The following is a 25,731-nucleotide window of genomic DNA, read 5'->3' on the forward strand; positions in this document are numbered from 1 at the left end:
GCAGCACTATACTGCCCTCTGCTGGAAGAACGGAGAACAAACAAACAAACATTTTCTCTCGTTGGGCCTGTTCTTTCTCTTTATTAGGAAACCCAAAATGTCTTACAACCTTTTAAAGCTGAAACGAGTCCCTATACTCCTGCAGGAACATGCAACAGATTCCTTGCGTCTCCCTGCCTTTATTTGTTTTTTATTCCATGTTTTCCACCAAAAACATAATTTAAATAAATACATTCATCAATTTCCTATCACATTTCTTTAAAAAGCAAAACTCAAACACATGTTCAGCCGTGCTCTAATTAATGTTCTTTTGACAGTTTTCTTGAAACTGAGAGCTTCAGATTTATGTTCCCTATATAATATTCAGAACTGTAGCGGCTCTGTCACTGTCTTAATGATTTTACCGTCTCTCTACCGTCACAACATGACATATTATCACTGTACATCTAAGTAACAGTGCCGTTTGAATACTCCATATGACATGCTCATTTATCATCTATGAAAACTCAAGTTTCATCTGATCTTTGAAACACACACTTTGTCTCTTTTTCTTGTTAATCTCTAAATGTGCACATTACCCTGAAAACAGCTGTGGAATTTATTATAAAAAAATAAAGGTGTTCAAATAATATTTAAATATAATTTTGTATGCATTATTCAATTAATCTCATCCTCTACACTGGGTGTATAGTAATGTTTAAATGTCTGTGCTTGGTGTCTATTATTTCTCTTCATATTCTCTCACATGTAAACTACATTTGATTCTGTAATTAAACTTTAAATATAAACTATTTCCTGGACAAACATGACAAACACGACCACGCAGAATAAATGAATCTACAATGAGTGTTATTTGGACTTGGCATTTTATTCACTGAAGTCATTCTCATAATTATGGATAATCGTTTACTTCTTCTAACAAGCGGAAGGGAGCAAACAAAAAACGGTTGGAGGCACGATCTGTGCTCAGGTTGTTAGTGACGAGTGTTAACGTGGAGCAGGAGGTACATTCAGATCGACCACACGTCCTCTGAAGCACGGACACATTATTCGGGTAAACCAACCGACCGACCGACCGGCCAGCCCATCATAAGCAGGAATGAAACAAAAGCTCTTTATAGATGAAGGATGCTGCAGAGTGATGGTGGTTGCTTATAAAAAATAGAACACAGAGCAGCATCGCTGCCTGCGTACCTGAGTTACATCTGGCTTTCGTTTCTCCCATCATTCATAGCACTTGAATGCTTACGACGAAAACACACCACATCGAAACAACAGAGATCCAACACAGATCTCACACTGAACTTCCTGCTGCACAGCGAACAACTCAACGAGTTCTCGTCCTTGGCACTTTTATCTTTGTTAGGCAGAACCAAACTTTGATGGCAGATTACGAAACAAAAGGTTGGGTTACCAGACACGGACAAACAAACAAACATAAATATATATATATATATATATATTTTATTAGAGACGAAAACCTAAAGTTGAACGGTAAGGAAGCAGCGCACATACAGAGAACAGAGGGGATGAAGAGCCGGAGGTTTGAGGGAGGATCCGAGTTGTTTGCTTGGAAAGTGCAATAATATGTAATATCTTTTCTTACAGAGCAAAATGAAGAAAAGTGAAATAAAGGTTCACAACGTTGTTTTCTTTGAGAACAACTGAAGTCTGTAGAAATAGTGAACTCGTGGGTCGGCGTTTGCTCAGAACCGTCCTGACAGTAAAACCAGTGTTTCCTCCAGTAAAATGTCTCCGCTTTGATAAAACAGTCCCGAGTGTTCTGGTGTTCACCGCAGATCCATCATGGACACGGTGTCATCGGTGATGTTGATGTGTCCCGCGTGCTGACGAGAAGAAGAGAGACAGATTTCAGTTTGAGGATTCTCACAGGGACGAAAAAAAAAAAAAAATAAATAAAATAAAATAAAATAAAGTACAACGCAGTACTGCTTGTTCTGTTCTGTAGATTATCCAGACTGACTTTGGGACATTTGTTTCTACAAAGATCTGTTACCGTTCATGCTGTTAACACCATAAACACATTTTAATTCATCATCAATGTACTACCTCAAAACTCTCACAACCTGAGCCGGACAGACACCACGAGAGGTTAGTGATTTAGGAGATCAGAGCCATGAAGACGAAATCTAAAATCTAAAATGATCACACTTGTTTAGTGCAATTTCCCTTCGTCTCACTGGATCAGATTAGTCTCAAGTAAAGGACACTCTATTGTAGTAAGTTGCTGATATAAACCGCTCTGCATTAGAAACATGCGAGCAGCAGCGTGAGTGGACTCACTGTAAACAGAGGGGGGTCTTTGCTGTGCGGATGAAAGCCTTTCTGTTTACACGTGGAGATCTCGTCTGTTCCTCGATCCGTCAACCTGAAGTAGCCGATTCTGAGAGAAACACACACACACACACACACACACACACACACACACACACACACACACACACACACACACACACACACACACACACACACACACACACACACACACACACACACACACACACACACACACACACACACACACACACACACACACACAGGTCAGCGTGGAGAAGAGACACGGCAGCATGCAGACACACACAGGTAACGAATGGAAGGAGAGCGAGCTGAAAGACTAAAACTCTGTTTTTGATGTTTGTAGAGACGGGATGGCAGCAGGTCTTCCGACTCACTCGTTAAACTTGGGCGAGCAGACGATGGCGATGGCCTCCGGCATCATCATCTGGTAGGAGCAGTGTGTGTGGAGGTCCACGCTGGACAGGAAGGCCGTCTGCGTGGGGTGAGTCTGGGAAACACACAGAGTCAGTTTAACTGGTGTTCAACGCACAAACACATGCCCGATGTTTCAAATTGTTGGTTTTGTGAAGCCTTGACTTCGGCATGAGCGTAAAGTGACCGTGTTTGGACTGCAGATGAGTGACGCTGCGGTAAAGACGCCGTATACGTCTCTGGCAGCGACCTGTCAATCACAGTAAGCCCCGCCCTAAATCATCCCCTGCTTTATGGTCTGTTTGACTCTAAATGGACCATCATTTACTAAATGAACATCATGCTGTGTTGAAGAAGACTTGAAACTAGAGATTGAGACCATAAACTCATGTTTACAATGTTTACTGAGGTAATAAATCAAGAGAGAAGTAGAGTCATTTTCTCATAGACTTCTATACAACCAGAGGAGTCGCCCCCTGATGGACATTAGAGAGAATGCAGCTTTAACACACTTCTACATTGGCTTCACTTTTCAGAACCGGAGGTTGCAGCCTGGTTTTTCCTGACAGGCTCAGATTGTTATTATTAATGTCTGACAACATTATGGAAACAAGTCTCGCTGACGGAGAAGTCTCGTTCTGAAATCTCGCAAGGTGACGTGTTGCAGAAGAGTAATGGTAATTACTTACGTAGTATATATTTCTACTCAGTATATTGTATTCATGCATAAGTCATTTTGCTCTGAACTTTGTTGAACTTCACCGTGTCTCTGTTGTGCAGAAGAAGAGTTCTCCCTCTCTGTTCACAAAGATAACTAACTGTGTTGTATGAGAATGTTCCAGCGCCAAGGCCTTTGGGCCGCTTGTTTTGGTTGCTGACCGTTTGTTTTTCATTGTTGTTCCTCTCAGTCTGAGACCAAAATGTCTGTAACATTGGCCATCGGCCCCCACCTTTGCTCATTGTGTATAAAGAAAGCTTGTTCACTTGGTTCTTGGTTCTTCCTCACTGAGACTGTACGCATTCTGCTGTGATGATTGAACCTTCTCTGCGCAGAGAATAAATACTGAAAAAGACAACCTGGTTTTTGGTATTATGTATTTCAGCATTAAAAGACTCACACAAAGCGGGTATAGGAATATTTTCCACCACAGAAGATCGAGAATTAGTCAGACACAATAACAAACAGTCCACTGCTGATTCATTACAGCTACTACAGTCACTAGTACTCGTCTGTGTGAGTCAGAAGACTTTTAAACAGTTAAAGTTTTAGCAGAGACGCTTGTGTTCGGGAGGTAGTGAGCAGACGGCTGAGTAAACGAGACTATAGATATACGAGATAATACTGCACGAGTTGTGTGAGAGTTCGTAAACGGATGATTTAATAAAGTTGTACTGCTGTTAATCAGGGACTCCATTTACTTAAATTCATCAACACTTTCCTCTGATTTTTGGATTCTCCGTTCACCATGAAATAAATACAAAGTTTTCTTCAAGAATTTAAAGTAACACAGATTGAGTTATTGATAAACTAATAGGTCATTTTGGGGGTGAAGTATTCCTTTAATGTTTTTCAGCAGGATCAGCTCGTACTCTGAGAACAGCAGACGATGATTAGTTGGTCCATCTTTACTCACGTGTATCCAGCCGAGGGTGATGAGATCGTACTGGTCCTGTATGAGGAAGAGTTCCTCCTCATTTTCCGTGTCGCAATAGTCCGGTCCTCCACTCTGCTTCGGTACGATGACGTGGGTCACGGTGAACGCATTTCTGGTCTGGAGCAAACACAAAATAAGACGTCACGCGGTTGCAATCCTTTAAATTATGCATCGAAACAGTCTCCCAAAAAAAGCTCCAAGGACTCTGTAACAAAAAGTAACGGAACACCGAAAAAGCGCTCCGTCATGCACACAAAAACAGTGACGGGAGCGTTTAGTTAACGATAGAATACAAAGAAAAGCCACAGCAGACCTGGGACAGTGAGAGAAGTGTCAGGTTAGGTTCTCCCCCTCTGGGGTGGGAGGTCAGCTGATGTCTCCGTTTCAAAATCCACATTCCTTATATCGTCTCAGAGAAACATCCTTTGTTTCACCAGAACATAAACAGGGGATTTCTTTCTTTAACATCTCATTTATACATTTTTTGCTTCCTGTAAACGATCTCTTCAGAAAGGGGGAGTCACCACTACTTCAGAGGCTTACCAGTTTGCCGCACAGAATGCCGCACGTCTCCACGGCTCGGCTCGTGTTGGCCTCGGCCAACCTCAGAAAGCTCCGGCACAGCTCGGCCGGAACGGCCAACTGCCGGAGAGCGTCCACCATTGTGTCTGAAAAAATAAAAACACATGCAGACGAATACAAGTTAGACTCTTGTGGTGTTCTGAAACGAGGCATGGCGCAAACAGGAAATGAAGTAGGTCAGGAGGGAATAAATCAGCTCAGAAGTGCAAATACTTTAAAGTAGTATTTAAATCCCTGTGAAGGCCAGCCCCCCTCGCGTCAGATTAACTCACTGTTGTTCCCCGGGCTGACCAGAGAGCCGGGCTTGAGCGACCGGTCGAAAGTGGGCAGGGCGGCGGCGCCGGGCGTGCCGATGGTCGCGGGCGGGCGGTCGTGTTGGTGGTTGTTGTCCCCTGGGCTCTGCGGGGCGGCGTGGGACCCCTGCGGGGGGGGTCCCTGGATGCCTGGCAGGAGGGGCGTGTCGGAGGGAGGCGCGGTGGGAGCGCCGAACTCCAGGAGAACGCGCTGGCGCTCCTTCTCCAGCTCCTGGCGGCGGATCATCTCCTCGAAGGCACTGAACTGCTCCTGCTCCCGCTGCCGCCGCTGCATCTCGGACACGCGCTCCCGCTCGGCGTCCAGCGCCCGCTGCTTGGACTGTTCCCGCACCGCCGCCTCCTGCTCCGCTTTCTGAGCAGGAAACACACATCGGTTGCTCTCTGTTTTTGTGTCTGTTGTTCTTCAACAACATTGCAGTTTTGTTGCAGAGTAATTCATGTTTGGACTTAATATCGATGTTATACAAAGCGTGACTATTTAAGGTCAATGTGTTTGTTTTACCTCCGTCTGTTAATGAACAAACGTCTCCCTTTATTACGACTCTGATTAATGTTTCACCCCATTTAGGGTTTACACAACTCACTGTAAAATCAGCGTACAATGCTTGTTGTGTTGTCAATGTGTATTAGATGTTGTTTTATGTTTACAATGTAATTAATCTCAATGTCTCAACCTGTATACGTTTCTTTAAATGACTGCTAACACGTTTACCTTTTTGACCAGATGCTGTGCATAGTCTTGTTCAAATCTCCGCAAAAGGGCTTTTTTCAGAATCTCTGCTTGAGGAAACGCGACGTCCTTCAGTTTCTGCAGACGGAAGAGAAACGTCAGCATTTCCGTTAAAATCAAACCAATTAAAACGCGTCGTACAGGAGAGTAGAAACACTGTCTGCGTACCTTTAGTGTGTCCTTCTTCTCGGGAATGTTAGCGGTCTTGTAGTCCCGATGCTTGGGAAGTTTTTCTATGAAGAGACTTAAAGAAAAGAGAAGAAAAGATCTTCCAACGGACTGATAAACCTTTGTGTTCATGCCAGCACTGAGAACAACATGTCTTCACGTGAAAAACCTCAAACTAGCCAAACAATGAAGGACAAATGAATGTACCAAACACAATGAAACCAGTAACCGCTGATGAGCAGCTCAACACTCACGTGATGTACTTGTTGTAAAGGACGAAAGCGTGCTCGATGTTGCCCTCCTCTGCGTAGATGTTGGCCATGCGGATCATCTCCATCCCGGAGCGGAAGTAGCGGCGCGGCGGCACATCTTCGTTGACTTCCACCGAGCTGCCCTTCTTGGTGAGAGCGCGGACTCGCTCCTCCGGCTGCAGACTGGTGTCGTTGTGGTCGGCCATCGCGACAGCTCGGCCAGAAACGGCAGGGGAGACGAGCTGAGGAGTGAACACTGTGGTGAGTGGAGAGTCTGCAAAGGAACGCTGTGGTGACTAACCTGAAGAAGACCGTGGACACCAACAGTCACAAAGCTTTTCCAAAACTGTGTTATTGTTATTGGTTAAATCCTTAGAATCAAATTCAAAGACATTTCACATTTAAAATGTCGATGATGTGATGATCTGAAGACTTGATCTTCATTATTAATGAGTGTTTTTAGTAAATCTATCCAGTAAGTGTACAAGAACACACCATATCCTGCATCTCTCTCTTCACATCCTGGCTGAGTATATTCGGAGGAACACTGTGACTCTGCTGGGAGGGTCCATTCGGCATGACTCGACTCTTTATCGATCAAACGAAGACGAACGTGAGAACGCTTCATCAGCGCGCTGACTAACGGTCAGACGGCTCGTATTGATTCAGTGTCAAGAGACCAGTTGTTCAGCTCAAGAGGTGCGGCTCTGATTAAAGGAGAAAGGTCGAGGAACTGCTCAGAGGCTTATACTCTCTTTGTATTTCTAAAATAACCTTAATTCACTTTTATTCAAGTGTGTTCAGTGTGAACGGTTGTACAATCACTGTTAGTGGTGGGATGTAACTAAGTACATTTACTCAAGTACTGTCCTAAAGTAAACATTTACTTCTACTTTACTTACTTTTCCATTTTATGAAACTTTATCTTTCTACTCCACGACATCTCAGGGGCAAATATTTGACTTTTTACTTCATTTGTGTGACAGCTTGAGTTACTTTTCATCCCCTTTCAACTCATGAAAACTTGACTTTTTAGAGATTTGTGGTTCTCGCAGGAGGATGAAGCTACAAACATACGATGACCTGATAGAATATGAAGCATTGCTGTAGAATAAGCTACACAACAGTATATAAAGGAGTTAAAATGAGCAGTAAAATGCAAAATACACATTAATATCAATCAGGAAACTGTATATACAAAAGTAAAACACTGACAGGGAACATGTTACTACACAATGACTACTTTTTACTTTTGATACTATCAGTAGGCCACACTTTGGTGATACATACTTTTACTTCAGTAAGATGTTTAAATGCAGGACTTTCACTTGTACTGTTGTGTTTTCAGTGGTATTAGTACTTTTCAGTAAGTAAAGGATCTAAATACTACTTTAGCTTATCGACATATTTATCATCTTTATAATCTGACAACTACATAGAATTAGCTGTCTCTCTCTCTCTCACACACACACACACACACACACACACACACACACACACACACACACACACACACACACACACACACACACACACACAGGGATCAAAAGACGTCGCGTTAGCCGCACTTAGCTAACTCAGCTAACTTAGCGCAGTAACGTGACGAGTTTAAACCGGTTTAAGCAGCTAACAGTCACTGAACACAGTCGTCGTCATTCTTACCTGATAGAGCTGTAAACCGAAGCTCCCACAGAGCTACATGTAGCCTCAATTAAAAAACACGAAGAATCAGATATAGCAGAGTTGTTTCAGTGGGCTGAGCCTCCAGCATCTGTAGCTTCACTTCCGCAATCACAACAACTTCCGCCTGACGCATGACGCGTCATTGGGGACGTAAATTATTTTCCTATTGAAAATCATTTTATAGCTAATAAAAAAGAATAGATAAAAAAAACAATATTTGTACAGATGCTTTTTTGATCTGATAGTAATTTGAGTTATTTATTTATTCCGGTTTTCTTTTGGGTTTTATTTGGGTTTTTTAAGTATTCCTAATACAGTAAAAAACATGATTTTTTAGTTTAGTCTATTTCTGTGTATATCTTGCATGCGCTGTCCTCCAGTCTGTGTTTAATTTGTTCCTTACTGTAAGTGAATCATCCTTTCAATATACGGTCTATGGCCAGGACCCCTGTTTTTTCCCACTGAGCCAGGGCAAGCTTATTTCAATACGCTCACAACAGATGTAACAGTACAGCCAAACTAACAAATTATACAGTAATGTACAGTAGTCTAAGCGGCTCGTTGGTCTAGGGGTATGATTCTCGCTTTGGGTCCGAGAGGGGTCCGTGTACGTTTTAGTCATCTGTTTTACCGTTAATTCGGAAAAACCAAAATACGGAAATACCATGATATTCTCGTTTTTCGTTTCAAACCAAGTGATGCAATACAGTTCGTGATATAGTTTAATCAAAGTCATTTTTGTTTTCACAGAAATGTTGCTGTTGGCACTGATATTTGTTTGTCCACTGTATTGTGTTGATATAGTGAACGCAGAGTGTAGCCGGTAAGGACACGCAAAGTAAGTGTTCACCCGTTCTACCACTAGATGGCAGTATAAGTGTATTTAAACCATAGATTTAGTCATATTTACCTGTGCGTTTGTTAATTATCTAGGTTATTGATACAGATTTATTGAATGCTCATTATTTCATCTGATATTTCATTTTCATGGTTAATTTGCATTAGTTGTATACATCATGTATTTACTTGTTATATTTGTGTCATTCAGAGTCCTGTTTCATATTTGTCAGTTAGGCGTGAAAACCCAAATATGCCTAAAAGTATCCAATGTGTAAGTGTCAGCCAGATGCCAAAACCACAGAACGTTGCTGTTGCTTTCATACATGTAGGGGTGTACTTGTGTAGATATGAATATGTAATATACGCACATGTAATATACACACTGTGACACATTCGCACGCCTATGTGAATGTGACGCACACAAAATGTATGGTCACATTTTTGTTATTAGATTCATATTTGAACGAATTTCTGTGATTTGCCTATCATAATTAAACTTCCTTTAGAAGTGTATTTTTATCTAGCCCAGTAGGTGGCAGTGGAGCGCTGTCGATCTGCCTCGCGACCAGAGATTTGTAGGTGCGCGTTCAGCGTCTTCTCATAGCTTGAGAGGACACTGAAGCGAGAAGCCACAGCGTTTGCCTGTTTCATTTATTTCCTGTTTTTCTCAGGCACAAAATCTGTGATCAGGCCCATTCATGCTGGGACCTGTAACAGATCTTGGGCAAAACCTACGTTGTTTTGGTACTAAGTACACTACTATACTAGGGGTTTGTTTGTAACTTATTTGGAATAAAAAACAGTGGCCGGTGACAATCCTTTGTTATTTTTCTTCTTGTACATTGTGTTCATAAATGTAGAAATTAATTATTTGTATGTATTAATTTGTTATTACATGTAATCAATTCAATGCTACTTTCATCATGATTCAAAAAAAGAAAATGACGCAAAACAATGAACATTTTCCCTGAGCTGGAAAAATAAAATGCACAAACAATAGGTTATTTGTTCCATTTTGTCATGGATCAATAAGATCCACTAAGTCATTCTGCTGGTGTTGGACATTTCTTTGTGCAAATATTAATATTGATTAAAATAATTTGACAGGCTTTGAAATCTCTGTATTGTCTTTCTTTGCAACTTTTGACTTGCACTGTAACAATACAGCCACCAGATGGCAAATACAATGCTACAGTACACTCTCTCTCTTCCTCTCTCTCTCACACACACACACATACACACAAACACACCCAGAGGAGGAGTGTTTTTTAGTAAGTCAGAAGGAAGAAGTCTAAGTTACAAACAACTTTTTATACATTTCCAAAAACATGTTCACACATAACAAGGCATCCTATAATATAATCACATCACTGGTGATCAAACCATAACATGTATTACCTGCATTAACTTGTCACATGTTTGTGCTTTAAATATGATGGCACCATCTTGTGATTGAAATAAGAAATACAACAAGAGTGGCTTCTGAAGTGGTAGGAGGCAGACACGAGAGACTTTGTTCAGATATCAAAAAGGTATTTTATTTATAAAAGTGCCCTGCGACACGTGTAACCAAACATATATACAAACAAAACAGCAGAAAACATAATGTGCACCATTCAGTGCAAATGGCTTCTGTCAAAAGCAAAATGACACTGTTTACAGTGTGGATTATATGCAAAACAGAGCAACATTTATAATGTTTTTGCCACTTTGGTGAAACACCACTGTCAGATTGATGTAGGCTACATGTAAAACGCAAAAAGAAAACTAAGTTACAGCAATAAATACTGCATAACATTATGCTTGTATGTCAATCGTATGGTCTACAGGTTGAATTGGAGGATGTCAGTTCATCAGTGATGTCATAGGTCCAGGATTCCATTCTAGAAGAATTCTAGAAACCCATCATGATGTGTGGTCACTGTCTATCTTTTGACTCAAAAGACCTGTTGAGACCCTTGAGACAAGTCATCGACCATAAAGCTCTCATACTCAGAAAATCAAGATGGGCGACTGGATCGAATCTTCACACATGTCAAGCTCAGTGTTTAATTCTCTCCATCTGGAGGGAAAACTTTGCGACGCAGTCATCAAAGTCGAGGACGTAACATTTGAAATCCACAGGATCATCCTGTGTAGATGCAGCACGTACTTCCTGTGAGTTGGCTATCTGATACTATATATATATATATGCTGTGAATGTATATCCTTTAAATGAGCAGAAAGTAATAGTTAATGATGAAGTCTGAGAGACTAATCACGATATGTGATGAATTACATACGTTCATGGATCATTTGTGAAAAAAACAAGTTTTACAAAGAGGAGAAGATATAATATATCAGCTACAATAGTCTCTCAGGTCCATAGTAATCTGCTTTTAAGCAGATTACTATTGATTAGTAGCATTGAGTAGTTTGTGTGTTCAGAAAAGTGACTAAATTCATTTAATGCAACAAAAAAAAGTCATTACAAACACTTTGGTTAATTCGACACACAAATTGAAGGAAGAAGCTGTTCACTGCTGCTCAAAACCTGAGATGAATTGTAGATGGTGGTGAAACAGCGCCAGAGAGATCACAAAAGAACAAAAACAAAAATAGCATACAAAATGTAGAATTACATATTTGTGACATTTATTTGACAGTGACATTCTTACTGCTACTTACACTCGGAATGATGTCCGACGGTTTACTTAATGCAAAATGGTGTAGTATGTTGATTTTGTGAATGCTTACTTAAAAACTGTATCATTGTTATCAATGAGACAATGAGAATGAAAATCTGAAGTCTGTTTCCAATCCTCTGCTGTGTGTCCATCCTGACCCACAGAGCTCTCTGGAGTCGCTGGTCACCTCCAGACAAAAAGGTCTTCCACATACCCGGCCTGTCTCCGGACATGATGCAGCTCATCATTGAGTTTGCGTACACCGGCTTGGTCTCCGTGACGGAGGAAAACGTGCAGGAGCTGCTACTGGCAGCCGATCAGCTCAACGTCATGGGCGTGGTGCAAACTTGCTGCGACTTCCTCGGCGAGCAGCTCTGCCCAGAGAACTGCATCGGCATCTTTCAGGTCACCGACACCTGCTTGTCCCCCGAGCTGCGGCTCAAGGCCTACCACTTCATCGTTGACCATTTTGAGGAGGTGGTTTTGTCCGAAGAGTTCCCACAGCTCTCTGTGCAGCAACTCGCCGACATCCTCGGTAGAGACGACCTCAATGTGAGCGAAGAGAGCGCGGTGTTCGAGGCCATCCTTCGCTGGATCGCCCACGAACCTGAAGAGCGAAAAGCACACCTCGCAGTGCTCTTGTCTAAGGTATGTTAACCTTCTGTCACCAGATTTAGTTTAGACTTGCATCTTCAGCATTTGGCTGAAGGTGTGATCCTAAATTGCAGCGGCAATCAATTAAACCACCTTAGTCAAATTAAAGTCAGAACCAAGACCAAGTCTAGTTCATTAAGCTTGTGTTCAGACAGAAGGCACATGGACATTGAATATTCAAGAATAAAAATGTGAATATGAGTCACAGTTAAAATGATTATAGAAAAGCAACAGAGGTCTGGACACTGGACTCGAGTACAGGCCATTGAGTTCAATTGAAAGATTGTGTCCTGTTTTTCTCTGTGTAGGTGCGACTGGTGTTGATGTGTAGGATCTACGTGAGGTTTCACGTGATGTACAATGAGCTGGTGGAAAACAACGCTGAGTGCCTGGAAATGGTTAGGGCGGTCAATAAAGCCCAACAATACATTACACTGTTCAGACCCTCTGTGGGGCATCTCGGCAACCCTCTCGCCCGCCCTCGCCTGCCTAACGCCATCCTGTTGGCCATTGGGGGCTGCAGCAGCCACAACAGCATCAGCATGAATCCAATGAATAGCATCCAGTCGTACGACGTCAGCACCGACCTCTGGATGCAGGTGACAGACCAAGACGAGGGTCCTCGCGCCTACCACGGCACCGCCGTCCTCAACGGGAGCATCTACTGCGTCGGCGGCTTCAACATGTTCGACCGTTTAAACAGCGTGCGCAGGTTCGACGTGAGCACGCGCACCTGGCACGATGCGGCACCCATGCACCACCGCCGATGCTACGTGAGCGTCGCTGTGCTAGGCGAGTGCATCTACGCCATGGGAGGTTTTGACGGGTACTCACGACTCAGCACCGCAGAGCGCTACAGGCCCGAGACCAACCAGTGGAGTCTCATCGCGCCGATGCACGAGAATAGGTGCGACGCCAGCAGCACGACACTCCACAACAAGGTAGGTGAAGTGAACTAGAGTAATTCAAGAGTAACAGTACGATGGTGACGGGAACAATTTGATTTTTTACCTGTTTGAAACGAGACTGCGATGTTGTAAAAATAACCAAATTTCAAGTTCAAGTTACGCAATTAGTGTTTCTGTTTGAGGCTGTGTTGAAGTAACTGGCCAGAGAGTACTGTCAGACTAAAGGTCCTCCGATTCTCCCCAGATTTACATTTGTGGCGGTTTCAATGGGAGCGACTTCCTGCAAACGGCTGAATTTTACAGCCCAGAGACCAACCAGTGGACAATGATCAGCCAAATGACCTGCCAGCGCAGTGGACTGGGCATCGTTGCATATGCAGACCAAGTCTACGCAGTAAGTACATGAAACAGTGACACTCTAACTGTGTGGCGTATGAAGAGATTTGGTCAGCGGTTGTTTTTAGACTCAGATGAGCGCTCTCTTTTGGCGAAGAATTCTTTGGTTAAATCTCAATTCAAACGTCTCTCATTTTCAATTTTCCTCCCAAAAGGTTGGCGGCTCTGATGGCTCCGTCAGTCTGAGCAGCGCAGAGGTCTACAACCCTAGGAGCGACACCTGGCAGCAAGTGTCCCATATGTTGGCTGCCCGCAGGAACTTCGGTATCGAAGTGCTCAACGACCAGATTTATGTGGTTGGGGGCTGTAACCACGGCACCTGCAGTGAAGTCGAGTACTACAACAGAACAACTGGCGAGTGGATGAAGGCTTGTTACTTTGATACCTTCGACAAAGGAATGAGCTGCTGTGTGTTGTCCGGGCTCCCCAACATGGCCGACTACGTTTTACCCCGTGACTCCGTGTCAATTGTCAGTTTGGATGACGTGTTTGTGGACTGAAGACTCTTCATAACACTCCTGAACAGTGCCGTAGTGCCATCATCCACCTGGCAAGACATAAAACATAAAATAAGGAAATAAATATTTCTTGTGCATTGTACTCCTCCAGAGATTTTCTTTTAACTTTTCAGTTTGTGCAACTTCTAAGTTTTATGTTCTGTGAGGGGGGTGCTGTGTTCCACCTGCAGACACACACACTGCAGACACACCCACGCATTAATACGACAAATACAAATTGTTGTGTTTCGCGCGTTCAGGTTTTCACATCGGCCACCGTATTTCTCCTACTCGCTTGGCACAGCTTGAAAAAGTTTAGCTGGTTGCACTGACTGCTTGTTCTATAGGAACCATCGTGTAACTCTGGTGGAGAGAAAACTCACAGACAGGACACACAACTCTCTCTTCATCCTCACAGAACAGTTTAGTCTCTTCTCCATGTTTACTACACACCACCTCCACCTTCTTCTCTCCTTTTTCTGTCTCAGATGATCCAGTTTTCTGTCTCTCAGCAAATGAGTCAGCCAGTTCCTTCAGTGGAAAGTTCACGTGTGGAAAGTCTTTTGAGGATCTTCTTTTACAAATGGGACAGTTTTTGTTTTTATGTTATCACGTTGTGTGGAACGGACATATTTATAATGTACACTATAGTGAACAACACAAAATCCAAGCATCATTTTGATGTTGGTCTTTGCAAAAAGTCCTTCAAATTAAACGCCATAATATGTTGTTGGTCTTCCCCCAGGACGACCCATTTTCTGATCTGAAGCCACTATAACCAGGGGGACATCATTTATCATCGCCTTCTACAACCATCACAAATCACTGTTGGATCATCTTTATGATGTGAGGACGCCAAGGTAGAGGTTTGGTTAGATGTGGGCATGAACACAACTTGGTTAAGATTAAAGAACATATCCTGGTTTGGGTTGGAATGAGGACTTTGTTCATGTGCTCAGATATTCAGTGTCATGGTCACAATAATAACCACATCATAAGAGAACCAACGTTGGCTCGAAAGAGGAAACAAACTGAGGTCTCCAACGTTGCAGTCTTAATGTTTTAAACATATTGGCTGTGCATGAAAACAAAATACATAACACACATGTGACAACACATTGGTGGGCATCACACTCACAACATGTTATCTTTGTGCTAATCATCATATGGGCCTTTACAGGTTGCACGCTCCAATCTGAGACATTAAAGTGCTCGCTATTCCCACTCCAGCGACAGCGACACCAACAAACAATACTGCTTTCAGTAGACCTTTGGCACAGCGAAACCACCGTCTGGTCTGAGTCTCAGCAGCTGGAGCCGGCAAGACGCTACCTTCAGACTTGCCATCATTGTCATGCTGAGCCCCCTTTAGACGCTGCTCAAGTTCATTAATTTGGACCAAGATGACATCATTGTCATGCTGTGCCCCCTTTAGATCTTGCTCAAGGTCATTCGTTTTGACCAACATGACATCATTGTCATGCTGAGCCTGCTTTAGATCCTGCTCAAGGTCATTCATTTTGACCGACTTGACATCATTACGCCGCTTAAGGTCATTCATTTGGACCAACATGACATCATTGTCATGCTGAGCCCCCTTTAGATCCTGCTCAAGGTCATTGATTTTGACCGACTTGACATCATTACGCCGCACAAGGTCATTCATTTGGACCAACATGACATCATTGTCATGCTGAGCCCCCTTTAGATCCTGCTCAAGGTCATTGATTTTGACCGACTTGACATCATTACGCCGCTTAAGGTCATTAATTTGGACCAACATGACATCATTGTCATGCTGAGCCCCCTTTAGATCCTGCTCAAGGTCATTGATTTTGACCGACTTGACATCATTACGCCGCACAAGGTCATTCATTTGGACCAACATGACATCATTGTCATGCTGAGCCCCCTTTAGATCCTGCTCAAGGTCATTGATTTTGACCGACTTGACATCATTACACCGCTCAAGGTCATTAATTTGGACCAACATGACATCATTGTCATGCTGAGCCCCCTTTAGATCCTGCTCAAGGTCATTAATTTTGACCGACTTGACATCATTACGCCGCACAAGGTCATTCATTTGGACCAACATGACATCATTGTCATGCTGAGCCCCCTTTAGATCCTGCTCAAGGTCATTAATTTTGACCGACTTGACATCATTACGCCGCACAAGGTCATTCATTTGGACCAACATGACATCATTGTCATGCTGAGCCCCCTTTAGATCCTGCTCAAGGTCATTGATTTTGACCGACTTGACATCATTACGCCGCTTAAGGTCATTCATTTGGACCAACATGACATCATTGTCATGCTGAGCCCCCTTTAGATCCTGCTCAAGGTCATTAATTTTGACCGACTTGACATCATTACGCTGCACAAGGTCATTCATTTGGACCAACATGACATCATTGTCATGCTGAGCCCCCTTTAGATCCTGCTCAAGGTCGTTGATTTTGACTGACTTGACATCATTACGCCGCTCAAGGTTATTAATTTGGACCAACATGACATCATTGTCATGCTGAGCCCCCTTTAGATCCTGCTCAAGGTCATTAATTTTGACCGACTTGACATCATTACGCCGCACAAGGTCATTCATTTGGACCAACATGACATCATTGTCATGCTGAGCCCCCTTTAGATCCTGCTCAAGGTCATTAATTTTGACCGACTTGACATCATTACGCCGCACAAGGTCATTCATTTGGACCAACATGACATCATTGTCATGCTGAGCCCCCTTTAGATCCTGCTCAAGGTCATTAATTTTGACCGACTTGACATCATTACGCCGCACAAGGTCATTCATTTGGACCAACATGACATCATTGTCATGCTGAGCCCCCTTTAGATCCTGCTCAAGGTCATTGATTTTGACCGACTTGACATCATTACGCCGCTTAAGGTCATTCATTTGGACCAACATGACATCATTGTCATGCTGAGCCCCCTTTAGATCCTGCTCAAGGTCGTTGATTTTGACTGACTTGACATCATTACGCCGCTCAAGGTTATTAATTTGGACCAACATGACATCATTGTCATGCTGAGCCCCCTTTAGATCCTGCTCAAGGTCATTAATTTTGATCGACTTGACATCATTACGCCGCACAAGGTCATTCATTTGGACCAACATGACATCATTGTCATGCTGAGCCCCCTTTAGATCCTGCTCAAGGTCATTGATTTTGACCGACTTGACATCATTACGCCGCTTAAGGTCATTCATTTGGACCAACATGACATCATTGTCATGCTGAGCCCCCTTTAGATCCTGCTCAAGGTCGTTGATTTTGACTGACTTGACATCATTACGCCGCTCAAGGTTATTAATTTGGACCAACATGACATCATTGTCATGCTGAGCCCCCTTTAGATCCTGCTCAAGGTCATTAATTGTGACCGACTTGACATCATTATGCCGCTTAAGGTCATTCATTTGGACCAACATGACATTATTGTCATGCTTAGCCTCCTTCAGATGCTGCTCAAGGTCATTGATTTTGACCGACTTGACATCATTGTCTTGCTTAGCCCACTTTAGCTGCTGCTCAAGGTCATTAATTCTGACCAACATGACATAATTGTCCTGGTGATTCACCCTTTGACGTTCCCTAAATTCATTAATTTGTGCCTGATCCATATTTATCTTTCCTCCTTCCATTGTACTGGTGTCTCTTGAAAGTCCTCAATAACAGTCCTCAAAACTCGGGTTTATGCTCTTAGATGCTTGTTTGAAGAAAGGAGATGCACTTATGACTTCTGGTGACTAGTTGTTCTCTTAAACCGATGTTGAATACACTTATTGTAAGTCAATGACTGTAATGTCAGAAGTTTGGAGAAGTGAAGTGAAGTGAAGTCTGGGTTAGGTATAGAGTTTCTCTGCCTTTGATCTGGACAAATTATTGTGCCTATCATCTCTTTGTGACGTCATGCCGTTCCATCGTCACCGCGGCTGCGACGAGGCTGTCCCATTTAGAAGACTCCTTCCAATGTATAAATACAGAAATGAATAAATACAGAACTAATTAAATGCTGAAATGAATAAATAAAATACTAAATAAATGCTGTAATGAATAAATGAAAGTTGATACCTAAACAGGACGTAAATAAATACATCTATTTCTACATTTCTGTGTTCCTTTATTTATTTATTTCTGTATTTCTGTGTCCGTATGTTATAAGGTAGGCGGTCCGAACCTCATTCTTAAGCAGGATTGGTCGAGTAGGGGAGCAAGACAGAAGCAACCGATTCCTAGCAAATCATCCCTGCAGACGACGTCAAAAAACTAGCTAGCAGCACTCATGGCTTCGACCAGGCGGCCGCTGACAGACCTGCTGCGGGATGTTTTCCATGCTCCCTTGTGTAGACTAAATTACTATCGCCGGTGATGAGTGATTTATTTATTCATGCTGTGCGTCAGATCACATTCCTGTAAAGTGTGCGATGATATCGTTAGCCAACATGTTTCTTCTGCAACGTCCTTATTCTCTGATTATGCTTATCCTCTTCACTTGATTCTAGCCGAGGTTTCAAGACCGTTTGGTCCATACATTGGAGGCGAATTGTTGCTGCGCGTGCACAACTTCATTCGTACACTCACTCCTTCTGTTGTATTGAGGACAAACCGATATGCCAGAGATGGACTTGCTGCTGCAGGACGAGGGGAAACACGTCTTACATCCCAAGGTAAGTCAGGCATCATGATGGACAGACATATTTTTCTTGAATTAAGCTACCTTTCAAAAACATTAAACGTTATTATATTTCAAGTTAGATCGGTTGTTTGTATTATTATCTTCTATTTTCAGGTAGTCATACAGATCCAGATGACTTTAGATAGTTTATTTTAGAGGCATATCAAACACTCAGACAAGGGGAGGATTTGAGTTGCTCAAAATCTCTGGAACAACACGGTCGCCAACTGATCCTCATACCATGTCCCAATGAGGGTTACCATGTGAGACATTTGGAAGATCCACAAACACAGATTGGTCACGCTACAATTTTCATCCAACCACTCCAAAGAAACCTGAATCTGGACCCCTGTAAGATCCTCGCTTTTAAATTGGTGTTCCCATATGAAAATGGCAAGAGTTTGAACATTTACATAAGTATAGCTTGTGTTAAATTGTAAAATGATCTTGTTTACAGGCATGTCAACCAGAATGCAGTAATGAGCTAGTTGGACCACCTCAGAAATGTGTGGAGAGGAGTTCCCTCTTACAAGAATCAAGGCTCACAGTGATGAGTGCGTGAGGTATCGCTCTACAGAACTAAAACGTCACATTTGTCAAGCACTCCAGTAGTCGTACATCAGACATTAAGCATTCGGCTCTGGAGTCTGCCAAAAGATGTAAAGCATTTTGAATGTGGATGATCCTGTATGATCCTGAATATTGGTCTTGAGGGAAAGTTGAATTTGAATGGATTTATTCTATTCTATTTATATGACCATTCTTTTCTAGTTGCAGTGTTTTTGTGAATGTGTAATATAAAATATACTGGCCCCAATAACAAAACGTGCTTCTCTTTACCCAAGATCATCACAGAACAGTGGTGGGGTAGAAATTGTGGTGACCACAGAAAGTGCCCCCCGAAGTGAAGGTAGATTTGTGAGCATGTTGACAAGACTACAAGTGAGACAACAAGGGCCAGCAACACAAACTACTGCGTGCCACCTCAGGGACATGTGGCTGCTCCTGAGATAGTTGACCTAGATCCCACTGAGGAGAGAGGCTTCCCAGGTGTGTTACATCATTTAAACATTACATCATTTATTGCAATAAATTGTTGCTCTCTACATATCAATTCATCCAGTATTAATTGGAATAATTTAAAAACTCTTTTTAGATTGGAAAATTCTTTCAAATCCTAGTGAGGCAGCAAAGAGATTCAAAGAAGACATTTTAAGCCAGCATGCAACTGGAAAATCATTCTATCTTACCATGGATCTTGGAGACAGTGCAGAGGACCGTTCTTTTTATAAGAGGGCTAATGCTGAGTGGGCTTGCCCCTTGACATGCACACTCGAGGGTAAATTGGTTACACACGGAAAACTAAAGATAAAAAATTATCATATATTCATTTAACTGATGTCTGTACTGTGTATTTTGCTTTTTCAGGAGATCCAGCAATTGGTGATGGCGTGACTCGCCATTTCTTTGCAAGCATCATGTCCAAACTTCAGTATGGTTTTGAGATGAATTTTGGTAAGTGAATATTCACTTTGGCTGCTGGCTGGTTGTCAGCTATCGGGCTCTGTGTTTGGTTTGCACCAGTTCCAGGCTGACCACAGATCAGTCTCTACTTACCCAGAGAATACCTAAAACCTTAAAAAACAAACAAATGTGACGCAGCTGCTGTGGCCCTGTAGGTTTCTACAGGATCACCAAAAGTATTCAGTGGCTGATTGATATTTCCTTACTAATTATGTATGAAAGTTTGAATATCTATGTCCTTTACATTCTGCACTATCAATGTTCTTTCACTTTTCTCTTTTAATTGATGTACCAGGAGGAACTCTTCTTTTTGAGGGGGAACAAGATCATCTGATTCCCTCCACTTGGCATTACCTTTTGGAGAGTGACTTCTTTGTTTTTGCTGGCCCAATGATTGGTCATTCATTCCTCCATAGTGGGCCATGCCTTGGAGGACTCAGCCCAGCTATCCTGCATGTGCTCTTTGGTGGATCCCCAGAAGAAGCCATAATAGATATTAAGGACTGTGCTGACCTTGACATCCGTGAGACAATCAAAGTGGTAAAATAAATTTTTACTGTAAGATTTTAATGATAAAAATTCGGGGCAAGGACAATAAAAGTAATACCTAATGTCAGAAATTTTTCTCAGATATTTATAATACCACAATCACATAATTTACTAATTTAAACCAGTAGGGGGTGCTGAAGCAATATTAAAACCATAAACGTAAGTACATTTCTTTAAAACATGTAATTATAGTGACGGATGTCATCATGTAAAATGGGTTTTTAGAGCAAACACAGTTTTAACAGGTTCCCAACATGCTGTTTAAAAGGGATACAAAATTACATTATTTGGGATGTGGTTTGAGACCAGTGGGTGTTGTCAACCGCGTGATTGATAGTTATTGACAAGTTGTCCTCTCCCTATTTGTTGTATCAAATCTGAATATTATGCAAGTCTTGAGAAATCAGGAATTCTAATCTATTCTAATTCTAATTGTCATTATTAGCTGGAGGGTACAGCAGATTTGTCATCTGAAGAAAATAACCTAATTAATGAGTTGGCACTGTTCTGGGATTTGCCTGCAGTCACATCTGACAACAGAAGATGGCTGCAGGACAAACTGCTCCTCCATGCTTTGAGTATTCTGATCTGTACTTAACAGATCATACAAACCAGACCGACTAATCAGAGTTGAAGTTCTGATGTAGGACAACATTTTGTCTTTCACATTTTGTCTTTATTGTGACATACACATGGCTGTTGATGAGTTTATTAAGTAATGCTAATTAGACTATTAGTTAAAGATTAGTAAGGCTGCTTTGCTTTTCTGTTGTGATGCAAATGTTTTGCAGGTCCTTGGAAGAACCTCAAAACAAGTGAAACAGTTACGAAGTGGGTTAAAAGAGACACCGATCTGGCCTTTGCTAACTGAGAGGAAAGACACAATTCCCCTCCTCTTTACAAGAGCATCTGATGTACAGTGCACACCACAGGTAAGTGACCCCATGACGCTAAGTCAAAAACACTCACACAAATTACTTTCTCAGAAATGACATGTGTTTTCTACCCTCTGGCAGCCATTGGTTTCAGTTCATTACAATAAACATTAACCTGGTGAGATCTGAAACGTGTTGCATTGAAATGATCACAGTCAGCATTTGATCTCTTTTTAAGTTAAACCTACATCACATCACTGCATGAACAAGTACTGCTCAAACATGGTTGTCCTGAAGTCCTTGCAAGTTGAGTTTCATAGAAATGAACTGACACTAATTGCTGCCTAAAAGGAAGGAAACCAATTTAAAAAACGTGTTGCCATGCAAGAACCTCCAGTATGGTTCTTTAAAATAACAACTATGCCCTGATGGAATTACAATTCCATCAGGGCATAACAATTGAAATTGTCTCATTTTCTATTCTGCTGTTTATTGTGCTTTCTATTCTCTTGTTTGTTTGGAAACACAAGTGTTACCTGATCGTATAAAATGAATCCGTCAGATGGTCTTGGAGAAGATAAAGTGGCCAACAGAGGATGAGGATGAAGACAGTGATGTCTCTTTGGAGGATACATGTCGAATCACAGGATTCCTTCGCACATTTATTGAGACCGGTAAATGAATAGAAACTTTTAATAGTTCCTCACAGGTTATTTATCTGAGTCTGTTGTGCTTCCTCTACTTTCCTTTTTAACTATGAATTCTCAGCAACACTAACAACCCAAAGCACAAATTCAGTAAAATAATTATTTTAAAATCGCATTAATGATTGATGTAACAAAATCCTTCTCGGCAGTTAAAGAAAATACCTAGTTGTTAATTTAATACCATGATCCTTGCACTACTGTTCAGTTTGTTTAGTTGACCTAGTTGTTAATTTAATACCATTCTAATTCATTGTATATACTGTGCATTTTTATTTTTTATTCTATTTTATCTTCTTTTTTGTTATTGTATTTCTTCAAATTCAATATCTGCTGTGTTATTTTATTGTACTGTATATATTGTGCATTTCCATACGTAATATTTTACTCTGTAAATTGCTGCTGCTACAAACTAATTTCCCCCTGGGGATGAATAAAGTTTCTATCTATCTATCTATCTAAATATTGACTCTTCTTTTTTGGAAGCGTCTCCAAGCATCCTTGGGGAAACTCGTGCAGTTCTGGATCGGATGGAATGTGCTTCCCAGACACCAGCTGGATATTAACGTGGTGGAGCTGAAACTTCCAGGACATTACAAAGACTACTGTAACTTTGAAAGAGACATTCTTGCTGCTATTTGTAGCACTGACACTGGGTTTGGATTGGTCTAGGGAGACTGTACATCAATATATCACTCTGTACACTTTAGTAATCGTGCAGCATTTGTTGTCTTGCTTGGCCAGCCAAAATATTGAATTACAGTATGAAAGCAGTTGAATGAGTTATGTAAACTAGTACCTAGATCTGTTAGTGTGTAACACTCACAGACACAATGTGGTGATGCATATTTTTCTTCAACCATTGTCTCGTAGGTTTAATCCCATTCTTCCCAGTGCAGAGCAGAGAGATGCATTTCGTTGTCGGGATTGAGAAGGCCTCCTCTCTCAAGGTTGGTAAAGATGGTGTAGAAGAGATCAAGTACGCCGCCATAAACGTCTCTCCAGAGCCTTTCTATTCTTATGGGGAAAAAAATATTTAGTCTGCCTACAATGACAGTTTATTACAAATATTTGTGTTCATCTCTTAAAAGGATAAGTTGACTGCCTGACACTTTAAATTAACTTTAGCAAAGCTCTTCAGACTTCACAATAGAAATAGGTTAGTCTAGGGTTAGCACTGTTGGAATATCAGCTGAACTAATCACAGTTTAAACCTCTTCAATCCATATTTACAGTTCAATAATCAAACTGATTCAACATCAAGTTCAACAGGATTCTTCTGTAATGTGACACTGTGGGACATCCACTAAATGGAAGTCTGAATTATTTCATTCTTTTTTTGGGGACAAAACTATTTCAAATGTAAAACATTTGGTGTCCTAATTATACTTTTGTTAATATAGCAGGGCATGTTTAGATTATATAATGTGGCACTGGTGCTTTATTACTCAAACTATAACAAATGCTTTGCCTGTTTACATTAATTTGTATATTGAATATGGGTTTTGTTTTCTGTGTTTCTTTTCTATTTAAAGGTTTTTTACCTAAACTAAACTACACGACGCTACACTAAGTGGCTTAGTGAACAAACTACTATGCTGAACCTACCAAAATAAAAGGAGGAAAAAGAAAAGTTTTTTGGTCATTGAGTGAAATCCAGTTAGAAATCCTTCGGGTAGACTCATCGGTCCTTCTCAAGTGGGGAAAGTGCACATGTTAACAACATAACTTGACACAGAGACTGACTTTGCTAAAATAGTAAATAACTGAAGGAAACGACCTGACTGAGATGTCACATAGTGATACACATCTTAGTGATGATGTTGAAGTTTGGGTGGGACGTTCTTCCTCTTGATGCAAGGTAAGGGAAGGCAAGGCAAGGTTTATTTGTATAGCACATTTCAACAACAAGGCAATTCAAAGTGCTTCACAGAAAAACATTAAAAGCATCAAAACATAAAGCAAAGCCTTACTGCCCGAAGCAGTAGGCTTACTTTTGAAAGTCTGTCTTGTGAAAAACATTTGAGAAGGAGAGAAACGAATCAGCATGAACAAATGCAAATTAAGTCTCAAACACAAGTTCCCCATTTAAATTCTGACTATTTTCGTCTCTTTTTGTGTGTCTACTTTTCTCCCATTCTTGTCCTTCCTGCTGCATCTTTTGGAGATTTGCTAGAATTTTATGACTCCCCTCACTCTTGCTTCTACAGAAATATAAATGTGTGACGTGGCAATCGCTAACAGAACGTCGTGCTCAACTATCAGATGTTCGTTTGGATATCACCAGGCTACAACTTTCCTCTTGATCCATGCTGCTCGCTGTCACGCCAACTTATATTGAGAGGGGAAAAAATGAAAACATTCTAGAGTCAAACTTTCTGTAACTCAATGGTAATGAAACTGAAGTCATTTTATTTGGACCACAGCATTTGACCAGCATTATATCTTCTCATCTTGGCCCTTTGACCTCTTCTGTTTAACCATTCAAATCAGGATTTAAGCATGACAATTAAATCAATGAGGTAGGTAAATTAGGCTAAATGTTCAATAAGAATAAACCAAACATCTTTATTTTTTCAATTGTCATTATTTATTGCCTCATGATCAACACATGCTCACTCTTCCATGTAGGTATGTTTAGTTCTTAAATGACAAAGATAACAAGTAAATACATGATGTATACAACTAATGTAAATGAACAATAAACATGAAATATCAGATGAAATAATCAGCATTAAATACATCTGTATCAATAACCTAATTGACAAAAGTACAGGTAAATATAACAAAATCTTTGGTTTAAATACACTTATACTGCCATCTAGTGGTAGAACGGGTGAACACTTACTTTGCGTGTCCTTACCGGCTACACTCTGCGTTCACTAAATCAACACAATACAGTGGACAAACAAATATCAGTGCCAACAGCAACATTTATGTGAACACAAAAATGACTTTGATTAAACTATATCACGAACTGTATTGCATCAAACAATGCACCGATTCATCGAAAAGTTGATTCTTGCTGTGTACATTGATAAATGAAATTAAATCGCTACTACTGCTGCTAACACACTCCCATCGCCCCAGGATTATTTATTTATATTCATTAATGTATTTTCTTCTAATGTTACCCTGGTATGTGCTTGCGTCACTATATAACGTTAACTTAAGCATTTCTTGCATACGGTCATTATATTGCCTTCACTTTTATTTTGAAATATTCTTATTTCCGGGTTACATGTTGTGCTCTGCGTCTCGTTTTAAAGGAAAAAGGAACAAAATTCGGCTCGTT

General features: G+C 41.3%; 2 protein-coding genes across 2 annotated transcripts; one reads left to right on the plus strand and one right to left on the minus strand.

Moving 5' to 3' along the window:
* Nucleotides 1-847: 847 nt before the first annotated feature.
* LOC142964368 (STAM-binding protein-like A) lies at nt 848-8,221 on the minus strand. The gene is made up of 10 exons (XM_076104663.1): nt 8,093-8,221; nt 6,434-6,672; nt 6,180-6,255; nt 5,994-6,089; nt 5,240-5,633; nt 4,929-5,053; nt 4,365-4,502; nt 2,694-2,806; nt 2,305-2,404; nt 848-1,847 (listed from the first exon to the last, which is right to left on the minus strand). Exons 2-10 carry the CDS (start codon nt 6,634-6,636, stop codon nt 1,791-1,793), a joined length of 1,302 nt encoding a protein of 433 aa, XP_075960778.1. The 5' UTR covers nt 6,637-6,672; nt 8,093-8,221; the 3' UTR covers nt 848-1,790.
* A 2,737-nt stretch (nt 8,222-10,958) lies between these two features.
* On the plus strand, nt 10,959-24,311 carry LOC142964296 (kelch-like protein 10). The gene is made up of 6 exons (XM_076104558.1): nt 10,959-11,110; nt 11,784-12,267; nt 12,582-13,214; nt 13,426-13,575; nt 13,733-14,062; nt 22,328-24,311. The coding sequence occupies exons 1-6, from the start codon at nt 10,959-10,961 to the stop codon at nt 22,412-22,414; spliced, it is 1,836 nt and encodes a 611-aa protein (XP_075960673.1). The 3' UTR covers nt 22,415-24,311.
* The last annotated feature ends 1,420 nt before the right edge of the window (nt 24,312-25,731 follow it).

The sequence above is a fragment of the Anarhichas minor genome, unplaced genomic scaffold (assembly GCF_050575085.1).
Source record: "Anarhichas minor isolate MPS153535 unplaced genomic scaffold, ASM5057508v1 ptg000030l, whole genome shotgun sequence".
NCBI lineage: Eukaryota > Metazoa > Chordata > Actinopteri > Perciformes > Anarhichadidae > Anarhichas > Anarhichas minor.